General features: G+C 52.7%; 1 protein-coding gene across 1 annotated transcript in view; it reads left to right on the plus strand.

The window, feature by feature from the left end:
- Window positions 1-4,482: 4,482 nt before the first annotated feature.
- The window catches only part of LOC134414022 (zinc finger protein 418-like), a 32,854-nt gene continuing 21,135 nt past the window's right edge, over window positions 4,483-16,201 (plus strand). Inside the window, exons 1-3 of the mRNA XM_063148021.1 lie at window positions 4,483-4,549; window positions 8,774-8,839; window positions 8,987-9,821. Of these exons, the coding sequence (XP_063004091.1) occupies window positions 8,818-8,839; window positions 8,987-9,821 (857 nt within the window). The 5' untranslated portion in view covers window positions 4,483-4,549; window positions 8,774-8,817. The remainder of the gene's footprint in view (window positions 4,550-8,773; window positions 8,840-8,986; window positions 9,822-16,201) is intronic.

Consider the following 16,201-nt stretch of genomic DNA (forward strand, 5'->3'; position numbering starts at 1 on the left):
GATCTTGGGGAAGATTTTGTGGGACTTTTTATGGTTTTGGGGACATTTTTTGGGGATTTGCAGATTTTATTCAGGATTTTTGGGATTTCAAAGGATTTTGTGGGCTTTTATTGGGATTCTATGGTGTTCTAATGAGATTCTGAGAGATTTAATTGGGATTTCGTGGGTTTTATTTGGACTTTGGGGTTTTTAAGGAGATTTTGGTGCCTCTCAGCTCTTCCCCACACCAAGGGAATGCCCCAAAAGCCCCCAAAATTCCATGAAAATCCCACAAAATCCCACATAATTACAAGAAAACCCTCAGAAACCCCAGAGAATCTCTGAAAATCCCAGTGGAACTCACCAAGATTAAAAATACTCCAAATAATTTCAATAAATCCTTTCTCAAGAAACCCCTCACAACCCCAATGAAAGCCCCCAAAATACAAAAGCCCGAAAATCACGCAATTCTCACCCAGTAATTACATCCCAAAACCTCCAATAATTCCTTCGAAACTGACAATAAAATCCCCCAAAGCCCAAAAAAGTCACCCCGAAATCCCCAAAACCCTCGCAAAATCCCCACAAATCCCCCCAGACTCAGTGGGCCCGTCCTGGATCAGGGGGTGAGAGGCAAAGCTGTGTTTCGTGTCAGGTACAAACAGGCAAAGTGTGTACTTGCGAATGCGAAATATGTGGACATCAACAATGGGATAGTTGTGAATTCTAAAAATAACTGAGGAAAATAAAGCATGGAAAAAGGCCTTTGAACCTATCTTTTGTTTGCAATTAACCCTAGTTGATTTAGGAGCATTGGAATTAAGGTGTTAAGGATGTTCCTTTTTGCTTGCATTTAATCCATAAAAAGCTCTGCAATAATAACCTTCTGAAGTATAATTTTAGAATATTACTTGTATCCTTGAACCTATAGCTTTGGAATATATATAAAGGAAATATGCTTATCTCACGCCTTATTGAAGCAGAGAAAAGCAGCTTGAGAAGGAAGATGAACATCACCTCAAGGGTTTATGGTTTCAACCAAAGGGAAGCTGGACATCACTGTTATGAGATTTATAGTCTCTGCAATTAAAAGGTGGACACACATCTGGGGAGCTGGACCCCACCAGATGGGATTTGTCTTTCTTCTTTCGGAAACTAGACCATCAACATCTGGGGATACTCCTTTGAGATACATCCTGAGAAATTAAAATCACAATAGTGTATAGAATTGTGGTGTAATAATTTGGAATAAAAATTGCTGATGAGTAAAAGATTAGAAATAGAAACTACTGAAAAAAGCTGATGACTACCCCTATAAATACCTGTAACCATCAATTATCGGCGTACAGTTAGAGAGAAAACTTCCCCCCTGTACCCGGCGCTGTATTGCTCATACTTTACCATATTAAAAAATAAATTGATTGCTGCTTGAATATTGGCCTAGTCAAGCTTCATATTCATAACAGGGGGCACCGGCCGGTGGAACAGGAGCCACTTCAGGGGGCCCTCGGAGCTTTTTGGGGAGGGGGCACCATGGGAGACCCCAAAAACCGGGGGGGGGGGGGGAACCCCTGCTGTGCCCCCTCCCCCCGAAACCCCGAGACCCCGGTTCAGGGTGGGCCTGGGACCCCCGGGACCCCCAAATCTCCCCCGGGACCCCTCCAGGAACCCCAAACCCCCCAGAGCTCCCCCAGGGTTGGCCCAGGACCACCCTGGACACCAAAACCTCCCCAGGACTCTCAGAACCCCCCACATTTCCCCCCAAAATTCACCCCAGACCCACCTGAGACCCCCCCCCCAAATCCATCAGACTGCCCCAAATCCCCTCAGACTCCTCAATTCCCCCCAAAACCCTATGAAATCCGCTCAGACTCCCCCAAATTTCTCCCCGGACCAACCTCGCAACCCCCCAGTTCCTCTCACAATCCCCCAAAATGCCCTCAGACCCTCCCACTTCCCCTCAGATCCCCCTAAACCCACCTGAGAACGATCCAGACTCGCTCAAGCTTCCCTCCGCCTCCGCCGCGTGCGCCGGCTCCCCCAGCCAAGAGCGGCGCGTCCCGCCGAACTAATCAATCACCGCCCTGCACGGCCCGAACCAACGAATCACGGCGCAGCTCCCCTCAGCAAGGCCCGCCTCCCCGGCGCCGGCCCAGCCAATCAGAGGCGAGACGGAAGCGGCCCTCCGTTCCCCACCGCGGCCGCGACCCGCCGGGCTTGGGACAGGAGCGGGAGGGGCCTGAGAAGGGATCGGGGGGGCGGGGGAGGGTCCGGGGGGGCTTTGGGGAGGGGCCCTGGGGCATTGAGGGGGGACCTGGGGGGCGCGGATGGGTCCTAAGAGGGATCCCGAAGCGGGGTGGTCGTGGGAGGGTCTGGGAGGGTTTTGGGGAGGGGTCATAGGAAGGTCTTGGGAGGGTCTGGGGGTGTTTGGATGGTCCTGCGGGAGTTTGGGGCGGGCTCTGGGGGGGTCCTGAGGGTGTCCTGGGAGGGTTTTGGAGGTTTTGGGGAGGGGCTCTGGCAGTGTGATAAACAGGGCCATTGGAGCAGCTCCTTTCAAAAGGCCTTTATTAAAGACAGCTCTGGGTGCGGAACCCGAGGGGTCGCGCACAGCGCCGCTGCTCCCACAGGACCGCGCTGAGCAGGAGGAGCAGCAGCAGCAGCAGCGCAGCTTTGTCTCTCGGCACAGCCGGGGCTTCCGTCCTCACCAGAGTCCTTAGGAAGGCAACGTTGGCTCGGAGCATAGGGGGATCCTCCAAGCTGAGCACTATTAAAATTATGGGGGCAGGACAGAATCCGGCTCTGCTCAAGGGTGGGTGATTTATTGCGGTTCTGCTGGGGTAAAGTCATCGTTTATGTGCTGGGTTTGTTGTTCAGAGAGGGTTCATGGAGTTCCCACGGCCTCTCATTTAAATTCAGTCTGGGACGGGAAGGGATACAAATCTGGGCTGAGGCGGAAAGGGGCACTAATACAGAGTATGCGGGGAGAGATACAAATACAGGGAAAAATGGTAACACTGGATAGCGGCAACTAAAGGCAAGTCCTAGAACTGTAACGTTCAATGTTTAACAACAGACCAACACTTCAAATTCAGACCCTATCAACTTCATTAACATCAACTAGCAATTACTGCTCTGAAAAAGAGCTCTCATCCCCAGGGTTTCATTTCTCAAATCTATTGGAGCAAAAATGAGCAATGTGCCCTGCTGGTGTTTAGATGTTCTGAATCCCTCAGCTGAGTGTTGGGTTCCTGTGCTGTCCTGCCTGGTGCTTGCTGGATGTGCTGGAACAAAAAGCTTGGGCCCTTGATGAAAACGACCACAAATGACTTCATTGAGATTTACTGGGCTCAGAGTAAAAGGGACGAAGCTCAGGTTTGATCTAGAAAATGCTTCTTCCCTGTCAGGATGGTGAAGTCCTGGATTCACAGATTGCTCAGAGAAGCCATGTAAATAAAGTTTCAGAATTCTTCATTTCTGTCCCATTCTTATTCCATAAGCCCAGGTTTGGTTTTCAGAGTGCCACCTTGTCAGCTGGTTGCCATTTGTGTCCTGCCTTCTTTCCTGCCTTCCTTGGTCTGCTCCTTTTCCCTTCCAGGGTCTCTCTTTACCTGTGGCAGCTTCCAGCCAAAGACCCTCCCCTGATTTTTTTTTCCTTCCCCATCCAGGTGCTCAAACAGCCCTGGATGAAGTTATAGAGGCTGGCAGTGAAATGTCTGTGTAAGATCTTGCTGCACTTGTGTCTTGGCCCCTTCAGAATTTGGCCTTGAAGGGCAGGAGCATCTTTTCCTTGCTGGCAGCTGGAATTGCAGCCCATGGCAGTGTGTGCCAGAGATGTCAGAGGGCGATTGCTGAGGCTGCCGGGGCGCTGCTCCTGCCGTGCCTGCCAGGGGAGCTGTGCAGGGCAGGGTCAGGCTGCAGCAGCTGGCTGGGCTCCCCGAGCAGACAGCAAAGGCGGCTTTGCTGCACATTCTGCAGCTGGGAGCAGAGGGAAGAAGGGCAGGGAGTCCCTGACAGAATGCTGGAATGCCCGTGCCTGGAAGGAACCTGCCCCCAGACCCCAATCGGGCCCAGCCCTGGATGTCCCCTGAGGACTCCCCCAGATCCTCTCCCCAAACCCTTCCACAGCCCCCAAAGCCCCTCCCCAAAACCTCCAGAACCCTCCCAGGATGTTGCAATGTGTTGTAAACTCCCTTGCCCAGGTGTGCCAATACCTCTCTTCCCCTTCCCCCTCGCCCCCTGCTGGCTGCTGTCAGTCAGGCTTAACATTCCAGCAAGGCGTCGTGTGGTTGGTCAAGTTCAAAGGATGCCCCTCAGGCCCGGGGGCCATTGGCCTGTCTGGGTGTCATCCCCCCCTGAGACCCTGCCCTCTCACCTGGTTGGTGGCTCACCTGTTCCCTCCCCTTCCACTGACCCTGAGCTTAAAAAGGTGATCAGACGTTTAGGCCGGTTCTGTTGGAGCAGTTTGCCTATGTTCTGACATCTGTAACCTTGGAATATACCTCTGGATATAACTCTCCAGCAGAATCCATCTCTTTTTCTCTTCACCATCGCCTGAAGCTCTCCTCCTGAGGTAAACTGAGTTCCTAACAAGCCTGGACTTGTTCAGTGCCCAGCTGCAACCACCAGCAAGCCAGGGTATCTCTGGGGTGACACACCACAGTTGCTGCCTTTGGCCCAGCAGCAAGGGTCAGACTGGCCCAGGCAAAATCTAACTGGTAATATTGGGATTCTTATTCCAATACCAGGACACCCTCAGGAGCCCCCAGAACCCTCCCCAAACTCCCCCCAGGACCATCCCAACACCCCCAGACCCTTCCAAGACCTTCCTACGACCCCACCCCAAAACCCCCCCAGGCCCTCCAAGAACCCGCCCCCCCCCCGATCCCCTCTCAGGCCCCTCCCGCTCCTGTCCCGAGCCCGGCGGGGCCCAGGAGCGGCGGGAAGGGGGGGGGGGCCGCTTCCGGCTCGCCTCGGATTGGCTGGGGCGGCGCCGGGGGAGGCGGGCCTTGCTGAGGGGACCGGCACCGTGATTGGTTGTTTCGCTGATGTACGGCGCGGTGATTGTTTGGTTCGGCGGGGTGCGCCGCCATTGTTGGGAGCCGTGCGCGCGGTGGTGGCGGGAGATTGTGAGGGGAGAGAGCGGGGCTGAGGTGGGGACGGGGGGAGGAAACTGCGGGGGTTTGGGGCGGGTCTGAGGGGAAGTCGGGGATTTTTGGGGGCATCAACGGAAAATAGGGGGGTGTGCATAGGTTTGGGGAGAATGAGGGGTTCTGAGGGGGCTTTGGGGAGCTTGGGGGAAACTTGAGAGGATCTGGTGCGTTCTCAGGTGCGGTTAAGAGGGATCTGAGGGGAATTTGGAGGATCTGAGGGGATTTTGGGGGATTTCGAGAGAAACTGGGGCGTTGTGAGTGGATCTGGGGGGTTTGAGGTGGCTCTGGAGAAATGTGGGGGATTCTGAGGGGATTTCATAGGGTTTGGTGGGGATTGAGGGGGTCTGAGGGGGATTTGGGGGCAGTCTGATGGGTTTGCGGGGGGGTCTCAGATGGGTCTGGGTTGAATTTTGGGGGGAAATGTGGGGGTCGGAGGGTCCTTGGGGAGATTTTGGTGTCCAGGGTGGTTCTGGGCCAACCCTGGGGGGGCTCTGGGCGGTTTGGGGTTCCTGGAGGGGTCCCGGGGGAGATTTGGGGGTCCCAGGCCCACCCTGAACCGGGGTTTCGGGGGGAGGGGCACAGCAGGGGTTTCCCCCCCCTCCCCCCAGGTTTTTGAGGGGTTTCCCATGGTGCCCCCTCCCCAAAAAGCTCCGAGGGCCGCCTGAAGTGGCTCCTGTTCACCGGCAGTGCCCCCTGATCCAGGACGGCCCCGCTGAGTCTGGGGGGTTTGTGGGGATTTTGGGGTTTTGGAGGGTTTTGGGAATTTCGGGATGGCTTTTTTGGGCTTTGTGGGATTTTGTTGGGGGTTTGGGGGGAATTTTTGGGGAGAATTATTGGATTTTGGGATGGTTACGTGATTTTGGGGTTTTTCGTTGATTTGAGGATTTTGGATTTTAGGTGTTTTGTTTGGGTTGCAGGGGGGTTTTGTGAGGGGGGGATTTATTGAAATTTTTAGCAGTTGTTTTAGATTTTGGTGAGTTCCACTGGGATTTCTGGAGATTCTCTGGGGGTTTTGAGGGCTTTCATGTAATTTTTGGGGATTTTTTTGGAGTTTTCGTGAAATTTTAGGGGGGCTTTGGAGCATTCCTTGGGTGTGGGGAACAGCTGACAGGCACCAAAATCTCCTTAAAACCCCCAAAAGTCCTAATAAAACCCACAAAATCCCCAATTAAATCTCTCAAAATCCCATTAGAACACCCTGAATCCAATAACAGCCACAAAATCCTTTGAAATCCAATAACACCAAAATCCTGTTAAATCCCCCAAAAATGTCCCCAAAACTATAGAAGTCCCACAATATCTCCCCAAGATCCAAAGAAATCCTGGCAACACACAAAAAACTTCACAAAACCCCTCAAATCCCAAAAAACCCCAAATCCCTTAGGAATCCTATTGAATGTTACCACAATGCCAATAAAATGCCCCAACATCTCCTAAAAATCCCAATAAAACCCCCAGAATTTCTGAGAGTCCCAAAAAAATCGCAACAAAATCCCAGTAAAACAAACAAAATTAAAAAAAAAAGACACAAAAAATTTCAATAAACACCAAACTTCCCCAGAAAAACTCCCCCTCAAAATGCCAATAAAATCCCCCAAAATCCAAACCCCCCCAAATCCACAAAACCAGCCACTCCCAGTCACTCCCAGTATGATTCCAGTCACTCTCAATGAGATCCCAGTGTAACCCAGTATGGACTCAGCTGCTCTCACTGTGATCCCAGTGTGATCCCAGTTGCTCCCAGCATAATTCCAGTTGTTCCCAGTTCCTCCCATTATGATCCCAGTTGCCCCAATAACAGTCCCAGTCCCTCCCAGCAGGGTCCCAGTTGTGCCCAGTTGCCTCCAGGGTAGATTCAGTTTCCCCCAGCATCGTCCCAGGTGCTCCCAGCATGATCCCAGCTGTTCCCAGTGTGGTTCCAGTCCCCCCAGTATGGTTAGAGACACTCCCAGTGGGTTTTAGTTTCCTCAGAATGATCCCAGTCGCTCCCAGTTTCCTATAGCATTATCCCAGTTTCTATCTGTACTCAAAGGCTTGTCCCAGTTGCTCCCAGTATGATCCCAGTTGCCCCAGTTGTAGTCTCAGTGCTCTCAGCATGGTTCCAGAACCTTCCAGCCGATCCCAGTTGCTCCCAGTAACCCCCAGTCAGGTTCCATTCACACCCAGTATAATCCCAGTATGAGTGTAGCAACTCCCAGTATGATCCCAGTCACCTGCAGTCTAACCCCAGTTGCTCCCACTCACTCCCAGTCTGATGCCAGTGCCCCCAGTGTGGGCCCCGTTCTCCCCAGCATGGTCCCAGTTGTTCCCAGTGTGGTTCCAGTCCCCCCAGTATGGTTACAGACACTCCCAGTATATCCCAGTTGCCCCCAGCATGTCTGTAGTCATTTCCAGGCACTGCCAGTGGCCCCAGTAAGGTGTCAGTTCTCCCAGTATGATCCCCCAGTCATGCCCAGTATATCCCAGTTGCCTCCAGCATGTATCCAGTCCTTCCCAGTTTCTCCAGTTTGCTTGCAGCATCGTCCCAGTTTCCCTCCGTTGCTCCCAGTAGCCCAAAGTGTGATCCCAGTCACTCCCTTTCAACCTCAGTGTGATCCCAGTAAGCTCCAGTTTGATCCCAGTCACATGCCAGCCCTCCCAGTGTGGTCCCAGTATAATCCCAGATGCTTCCAGTCTCTCCCAGTATGGTCCCAGCCGCCTCCAGCATGGTTCCCAGTTGCTTCCTAGATCAGCCCAGTCATTCCCAGTATGATGCCATTTGCTCCCAGCATGCTCCCAGTTGCTCCCAGTCAGGCCCAGTATGGGGGATGATGTGCAGGGTGTGTTCCCAGTCGCTCTCAGACACTCCCAGTATTAGTCCAGTCCCTGCCAGTATGATCCAAAGATGAGCCCAGTGTGCTCCCAGTCACTGCCAGTATGAACCAGTTGTGCTCCACATGGTTCCAGTTGCTCTTTCACCCTCACTTTTGTACCAGTTACTCCCAGTATCCCTCAGCGTAGCCCAGTTCCCTGCAGTATGTTCCCAGTCACTCCCAGTTGGGTTTTTGGGGGATGTTTGGAGAATGAAGCAGTCCAAGGCAGAGCGGAAAAGGCCCCTTGGGGGGACATCGGGAGGTGGCGGTGGCGGTGCCGGCAGAGGCAGCCTGGAGGAGCAGAGCCCTGTGTGCCCCAGGAGCCCAAAGTGGGGAGCCCAGAGAGGGGGGAGCGCCGCCATTGGCGGGAGCCTCAAGAGCCTGGAGAGGGGCAGGGGGGACTCCTTGGAGCCGGTGCAGCCCCGAGCAGAGAATGAGGGGAGAAGGGAGCCCGGGAGCCCAAACAGCCCCGGCATCCCGAAATGGGGAGAGCCAAGAGGGGGGAGCTTTTGGCATTGCTGGGACTGCCAGCAGCCTGGGCAGGGCGGGCACCGAGGAGAAGGGGGACCCCCAATCCAAGCGTGACCCCAGCAGCTGGGACAGGGGGAAACCCCTGAACACCAGAGGGGAGGGACCAGGGACAGGGAACTCCTCAGAGACTTTTCCAGGGCTGAATCTTTTGGTATTTGGGAGGTTTTTATGGAGCCCACGTGGCCAGTGACTTATAGAGACGGACTCGGGCAGAGGGACCTTCAAACTCACCGTGCTCATCCCTTGTTTTCCCCAAACCAGGATTTCCCATTGCCAACCCCTGGGATGCTGTGAGGAAGAGGAAGATGCCCATGGACACTGAGGCAGGTGAGGAGGAAGTCAGTGCCCCTTTCCCCTCTGTGCTGCTCCGTCTCCCAGCCCAGTACGGCCCCGGCTGCAGCTCAGCCCTGGGAGGATCTCCTTGCCCTTGCCTGTGGCATGGAGGCAAATCCCATCCTGTCCTTCCTCCCCCAGAGCAGGAACTGAGCATGGAGAGCAGGGAGGACAAATGCCTGCGGCAGAACCTGGTGGAAGAGGCCGTTTTGAGCGGCTCCACGGCGCAGGAAGCCAACGGGGAGGAAAAGCCCCGGAGATGCCGCACGAGGAGGAGCTGCAAATGCAGCTGGTGGGGATCTGAGGGGGAAAGAGCCAGCCTGGGCCGGGAAGGTGGCGGGAGATGGAGCCAGAGCTCGGAGCTGGTACTCCATGAGCAGCTCCATGATGGGGAGAAGCCCCACATGTGTGTGGAGTGTGGGAAGAGCTTCAGGCGGAACTGCAACCTGATTGTGCACCAGAGGATCCACACTGGGGAGAAGCCCTACGAGTGTGGGGAGTGTGGAAAGAGCTTCAGCCAGAGCTCCAGCCTGATCAAGCATCAGAGGATCCACACTGGAGAACGGCCCTTCGAGTGTGGGGAGTGTGGGAAGAGCTTCAGCCTGAGCTCCAACCTGATCAAGCACCAGAGAACCCACACTGGGGAGAGGCCCTTCGAGTGTGGGGAGTGTGGGAAGAGCTTCTCACAGAGCTCCCACCTGTCCTCGCACAAGAGGACCCACACTGGGGAGAGGCCCTATGAGTGTTCCAAGTGTGGGAAGGGGTTTCAGATCAGCTCCCGTCTCATCAGGCACTATCAGAGTCACACAGAGGAGAGGCCCTTCCAATGCCCCGAGTGCGGGAAGGGATTCAGGCAGAACGCCCACCTCATCAGGCACCGGCGCATCCACACTGGGGAGAGGCCCTACGAGTGTCCCCAGTGTGGGAAGAGCTTCTCCAGGAGTTCTCACTTGACCCGACACCAACAGAGGCACCGGTAAGGGAAGCCCTGCGAGTGCCCCGAGTGCGGGAAGAGCTTCGTGCGCTGCTCCAGCTCCATCCCCCACTGGAGGAGGCACTTTGGGCACAGCCCTGGTCACTCACATTCCCTGTGATCCATGTTGGCAACACACCTGGCTGCTTCTCCTTTTGGTTTCGCATTAAGTTTTTTATCTTCTCCGCCTCTCTGCTGTCTAAAAGCCAAGAGGGATGGATCTGTCACCTCAAATCCCAGTGAAAACAGCTCAGTCTTAGACTCAGAGAACTCAGGCCCACATCAAAAGGGCTTTTTCGCACCTCAAAAAAGCTCTACCTCTTCACAAACCTACTCGATTCCACAGCCACCAGGGTGAGATGGGGTTTGGAGGTGATTTGGAGTAGTAGGATCTCAATTAGATTGGTGGGATGGATATTCTGTGGGTCAGGGTTTGTGGGATGTATTTGATAGCAAATAAAACTCTCAGACTTATTGATTTCTTTCCCGTTCATTTTCAGTCCATTGCAGTTCTGTTTGCAGAGTGCCTCCTTCTCAGGTCATTGTGTTTGTGTCCTCCTTTCTCTCCTGCCTCTCTTTGCCTGCTCTGTTTCTCTCTCAGTGTCTCCCTTAACCCAGAAACCACCAGAGACCCTCCTTTGATTTAATTGCCCCAGTGACCACCAAAGACCCTCCCTTGATTTAATTGACCCCTGCCCTGTTTTAATTGACCCCTCTGTCACCCTGGTTTTTTAAGTTTTTCTAAGCCTTCTGATGTTGACATTCTTGTAGCGAACTTTCTCACACACTTTCTGTAAATAACTCATTCTTTTGCATTCCTTAATAGAGGAGGAGAAATTGATGGACTGTTGGATTGACCAGAGTCATTGGAGAGGTGTCACTGTCACCTTCCAGTCCGCTGTCACTCTTGGAAAACTATAAATGTTGGAGTCAGAAAATAAACTTCCCTTTTCCTTCACCCTAAGAACAGCGGTGTGTGCTTCTGTTCTTCTGTGTCCTCTAGTGACATCTGGTGACTGCCGGAGTGTAGGCTGAGACACAGAGTCCAGATTGCTGGTGAGGTTGTGTTGTCCCCCCTCTTTGGTGCTTTGCCTGCTGTTCTGGTGGTGATGGCAACCTCTGCGAGTTTCAAGGAGGATTCCCTCGTTTTGGATCTCTGGAGGGGGGTCCTGGAGTGGAAACAGGTTTCTGTTTCCTGGGATGATTTTGAGAGATTGTTTCTGTGGGCCCGAGAGCAAGGGCTCTTTTCGGACTCTGCAGAGCCATTCTCCAAGGAGGAGTGGTCTCTCGTGGGGGTCCGCCTCATGCAGGCCCTCTTTGATGATTGCACCGCAGACGTGGGATCACTGCTGGTGCAGTGGAAAAAGTGTGAGGAGCTTTGGCGGGGGTCTGGTTCTTGTATCCCTCGGAGTTCCCAGTGGAGCCCTTCTGTCTCGGACATGGGCGAGGGGGTGTTTGAGTTTCTGTGCGATGTGGAGCTCTCTCCCCACCCTGGGACAGTGTGCTGGGGGACAAATCCAACTGGGGGATGGCGATGGCTCCCCCGGGGTGGATTTGGCTGTGCCAGGCTCCCTTGTGCTGCTCTGCAGTGATGCGGCTCCACGGGCTGCACCTCTCTGGGCACCCCACTCCTCCTCTGTACTGGGGACAGGGGCTCCTTGCTGGTCTCATCCTGTCACAGACATCTTTTCATTAAAATCCTTTTGTTAGGATTTTTCCTGCTGAAGCTGAGAAGTTTCAGCACCAAAGTGTAAACAATGGTTATCTGCTGCTGTGGAATGCAACAGGTGGATCCGTGATTGGTCTCTTGTGGGTGTTTGGATGTACTGACCACTCACGGCAGAGCTGCTCTCGCTCTCTGCTGAGACACAGATCTTTGTTATTCATTCTTTTCGATTTTATTCTTAGCCTAGCCTTCTGAGAAACCTTTTCCTTTCTATTTCTTTTTAGTATAGTTATAATGTAGTATACATATATATAATAAAATAATAAATCAAGCCTTCTGATCATGGAGTCAACATTCTCGTCTCTCTCTCATCCTGAAAACCCCTGTGACCATGGTCACATCGTCCCAGCCCACACCGGGTTTGCGGGCCGTGCCGGCACCTGTGCCCACCAAGGCTCCCCTGCCGGGGCTGCGGCACGACAGGGCGCTGAGGTATGTCACAGACATTTTTTCATAGAAATCCTTTCTTTGGGACTTGTGCATCTTCTGGGAAGCTGAGGCCCCAGAAAGAGAATGTAAACAATGATTATCAGCCGCTGTGAATTGCAATAGGATGCACCTGTGATTGGTTCGTGTTCCGTGTGTACAATTAAGGACCAATCACAGGGCAATCTCTCTGGAACACAGTGACAGAGAACTCTCTTGTTTTTAGATTCTTTTCTATTCTATTCTTAGCTTAGCCGCCTCTGCAACTTCTCTCCTTATTCTTTTTAGTATAGTTATAATATATTATATATCATATATCAATAAATCCAGCCTTCTGATCATCAAACAAGATTCTCATCCTTCTCTCACCCTGGAGACCTCATCAGGGCACTGTAATAGAGGTATTTACCTTTAGCGCAAATGCCGACACGGCCAGCGGGAGGCCAGTGGGCTCCCGGGGCTGTGGCACTTCCTCGTCGAATTTGTGGACGCTTCCCTTGTGCCAGGTGACCGTGTGTCTGAGGAACCCCGTGCGTTTCTGGCGAGAAGCCAAAACCAAGACCAACGAGATGAATGAGCCTGCCTGTTCATGGTATCTGCCGGGTTGCAGAGTGGGCTCCTCTGGCTCTGCCGTGTGGAGAGTTTTGTCAAGGAGTGGCTTGAGGAGAGAGGACACAGCCGAATTGATTTGATAGAGATGTCCTAACTAGGGCAGAGGCCTTTTTGCAGGCAGGGTGTCTGTTGAGAAAGCAGCAGGCTAAAGAATGGAAAAGTACAAGACAGTGGTTAATTCCAAATCTTGCACCTGCAAAGATAACGTGTCCTTGGGCCTAGCTGAGTATGATAAAAAATGGACAGCAAGGTGTGAGAAGTAGAAAACGTAGGCCCAAAGGAATGAGGAAAAGTTAATGGTATAGTTTAACCAATAGATTGCTTGGCTTACAGAATATTCATAAGCTTATTATTTGCTGTATAAATATTTGATACTTTCTTTAATAAACTGGACCTGTGATGAACCATCTGGTGTCCTGGTCTCCTTCCTTCGACACTGCCGGTGCTGCAGGGGGTGCAGGGGCGAGTGGTGTTGACCTGGCTCCCATCAATCATCTCCTCTTGTCCCTGTGGGGCCCAAGGACTGGGACACAGCAGGTGCGGTGGCTTTGCCAGGGGGTTCCCAGGCTTTCCCTGTGCTCAGGGGTGTCACTCACAACACCCATGAACCCCTTTCGTATAAGCTGGAGAGAGAAGTCTGTGATGTGGTTGCTCAGCATTGCTATAAATAAGAAGCTTGACTAGGCCAATATTCAAGCAGCAATCAATTTATTATTTATTATGGTAAAGTATGAGCAATACAGCGCCGAGTACAGTGGGAGAAGTTTTCCCTCCAACTGCACACCAATAATTCAGGGTTACAGGTATTTATAGGGGTACTTATCAGCTTTCTCAGCAGTTTCTATTTCAAATTTTTTACTCATCAGCAATTTTTATTCCAAATTATTACACCACAATTCTATACACTATTGTGATTTTAATTTCTCAGGATGTATCTCAAATGAGTATTCTCAGATGGTGACGGTCCAGCTTCCGAAAGAAGAAGACGAATCCCATCTGGTGGGGTCCAGCTCCCCAGATGTGTGTCCACCTTTTAATTGCAGAGAACATAAATCTCATTACAGTGATGTCCAGCTTCTCTTTGGTTGAAACCATAAACCCTTGAGGTGATGTTCATCTTCCTTTCTCAAGGTGTTTTTCTCTGCTTCAAAAAGGCATGAGATAAGCATATTTCCTTTATATATATTCCAAAGCTATAGTTTCAAGGATACAAGTAATATTCTAAAATTATACTTCAGAAGGTTATTATTGCAGAGCTTTTTATGGATTAAATGCAAGCAAAAAGCAGCATCCTTAACACCTTAATTCCAATGCTCCTAAATCAACTAGGGTTAATTGCAAACAAAAGATAGGTTCAAAGGCCTTTTTCCATGCTTTATTTTCCTCAGTTATTATTAGAATTCGCAACTATCCCATTGTCGGTATCCACACATTTCGCGTTCACGAGTACACGCGTCACCTGTTTGTACCTGACACGAAATACAGCTTTGCATCTCACAGCATGGTTTGGGGTCTGCTGAGGTTATGCACACTCTCTGGAGGGTTGCTACGGACGTGCTGGCGCCTCATGACCTCCATTGTGTGGAACATTCTCTTTTTGACCCTGTGCAATTTGGGGTTTTTTAGACCAAGTGGGCTCGTTTGGCAGCCCACGTGGTGGTGCAGAATGCTGCGCTGGCGCCGCAGGACCCCAGGTGGGGGGTTGTTGCTGACATGCTGTTGGGCACGGGGCTTTATGAAAATGCTCAGGGGCAGGCTGGCTTCGATCCTCTTGTGCTTGACCCGTGCCACCCGCTGGGCATGGCAGCGATTGTTCAGACCCTGGAAATGGCTGCTCCGAGGCAGCCGTTTGCAGCCATCGTCCAGGGGGATGTTGAGCCTGTTGGGAATTTAGCTGACTAGAGACAGGAAAAGTACAAAGCCGTGTCTAATTCCAAGTTCTGCACCTGTAAGATAGCACGTCCCTGGGCCTAGCTGTAGTAGGATAACAAATAGTGAAAGAGACATGAGAAAAGAGAGATGTAACCCCTAAGGAATGGGGAAGAGCTGATGTTGTGGTGTGGCCAATGGACGGTGCAAATTACAGAATATTCATGAGCTTATTATTTGCTGTATAAGTGTTTGATGCTTTCTTCAATAAACGGGACCTGTGATGAATCAGCTGGTGTCCTGGTCCCCTTCTCTCGACAGAGCCTTTCATGGCATTTGCGGCAAGGCTGACTGCGTCTGTGGAGAGGCAGGTGCCTGATCCTGTGGCAAGGAGGGTTGTGATTGCAAACCTTGCGAGGTGTAATTGCAATGATGCTTGCAGGAGGCTCATAGTGGCTCTGCCTGGTGTTCCTACTGTCTCCCAGATGGCGGAGGCCTGTGCAGACATCACCCCCCGGGTCAGGAGTTGGCTGCCGTGGCTGCCGCTGTGCAGCCGGTCTGGGTGGCACTGCAGGGAAGGTGGCCACAGCAGGGGACTGCGCCGGCTGGCAAGAAGCAGGGGAAGAAGGCACAGAAGTTCAGATTCCCCATGTTCTTGTGCCGGTCTGGGTGGCACTGCAGGGAAGGTGGCCACAGCAGGGGACTGCGCCGGCTGGCAAGAAGCAGGGGAAGAAGGCACAGAAGTTCAGATTCCCCATGTTCTTGTGCAGTTGGTGTGGTAGGCCGAATCACATGTCCAATATTTGTAAGGCGACTGTTCATGCTAATGGCCAGGCGTTGCCAGGTTCGGGAAACGTGAGGCGGAGCGCGCAGCAGCAGGGACGTGCCCAGACACAAGCTTCTCTCCAGACCCCGGAGCCGATGGAGGTCTCCTTTGCTGGCTTGCAGCCAGCACCCGCGGATCAGCAGGCGTGGACGTCTGCACCGCAGCAAAAGTTGTCTTAGACTCATCTGAGATACGCAAGGTTCCCCTGGATGCCTTTGATCCCTTGAGTGGGGGCATGAGTGCTGTCCTTGTGGGGAGGTCCAGTGCCACCCTTCAGGGCATCATTGTGCACCTGGGGCTCATTGATGCAGATTTCACAGGGCAGATTTGTGCCATGGTCTCCACACCCACCCCCTCCTGTCACAATCCCAAAAGGGACACGGCTTGCTCAACTTATGCCTTTTAAGTCTTCTGTTCGCAGGACAGTTGACCGGTCACGTGGAGCTGGTGGCTTTGGATCCACCGGCTCGCCTCAAGTTTGCTGGACTGCTGTCCTGACCAAGGACCGTCCCGAGATGCTGTGTACCCTGTCCGTTCCTGGTGTGACACTGTCGGAAATCCACCCCCACAGGCTTCTCGACAGCGGTGCTGATGTCATGGTTCTCTCCCTCACCGCCTGGCCCTCGGAGTGGCCCCTGGATCCGGTGGGGACGTCTGTTGCGGGCCTGGGAGGGACGGCGCAATGCTACATGAGCCAGCGGCCCGTGCTGGTCACGAACCCGGAGGGACAGACAGCCTGGGTCAGGCCTGATGTCACTTCTACTCCTGCCAACCTCTGGGGGAGGGATGTTCTGTCTGTCTGGGGGGAGCGCATCGGGACGGATTTTTGATGGGGGTCACTGCGATGAAGGGTGCAGAGTGTCCTACGCCTCCTATTCGGTGGCTGGTGGACAAACCTGTCTGGGAGAAGCAGTGGCCCCTCCC

The sequence above is a fragment of the Melospiza melodia genome, unplaced genomic scaffold (assembly GCF_035770615.1).
Source record: "Melospiza melodia melodia isolate bMelMel2 unplaced genomic scaffold, bMelMel2.pri scaffold_91, whole genome shotgun sequence".
Lineage (NCBI taxonomy): Eukaryota > Metazoa > Chordata > Aves > Passeriformes > Passerellidae > Melospiza > Melospiza melodia.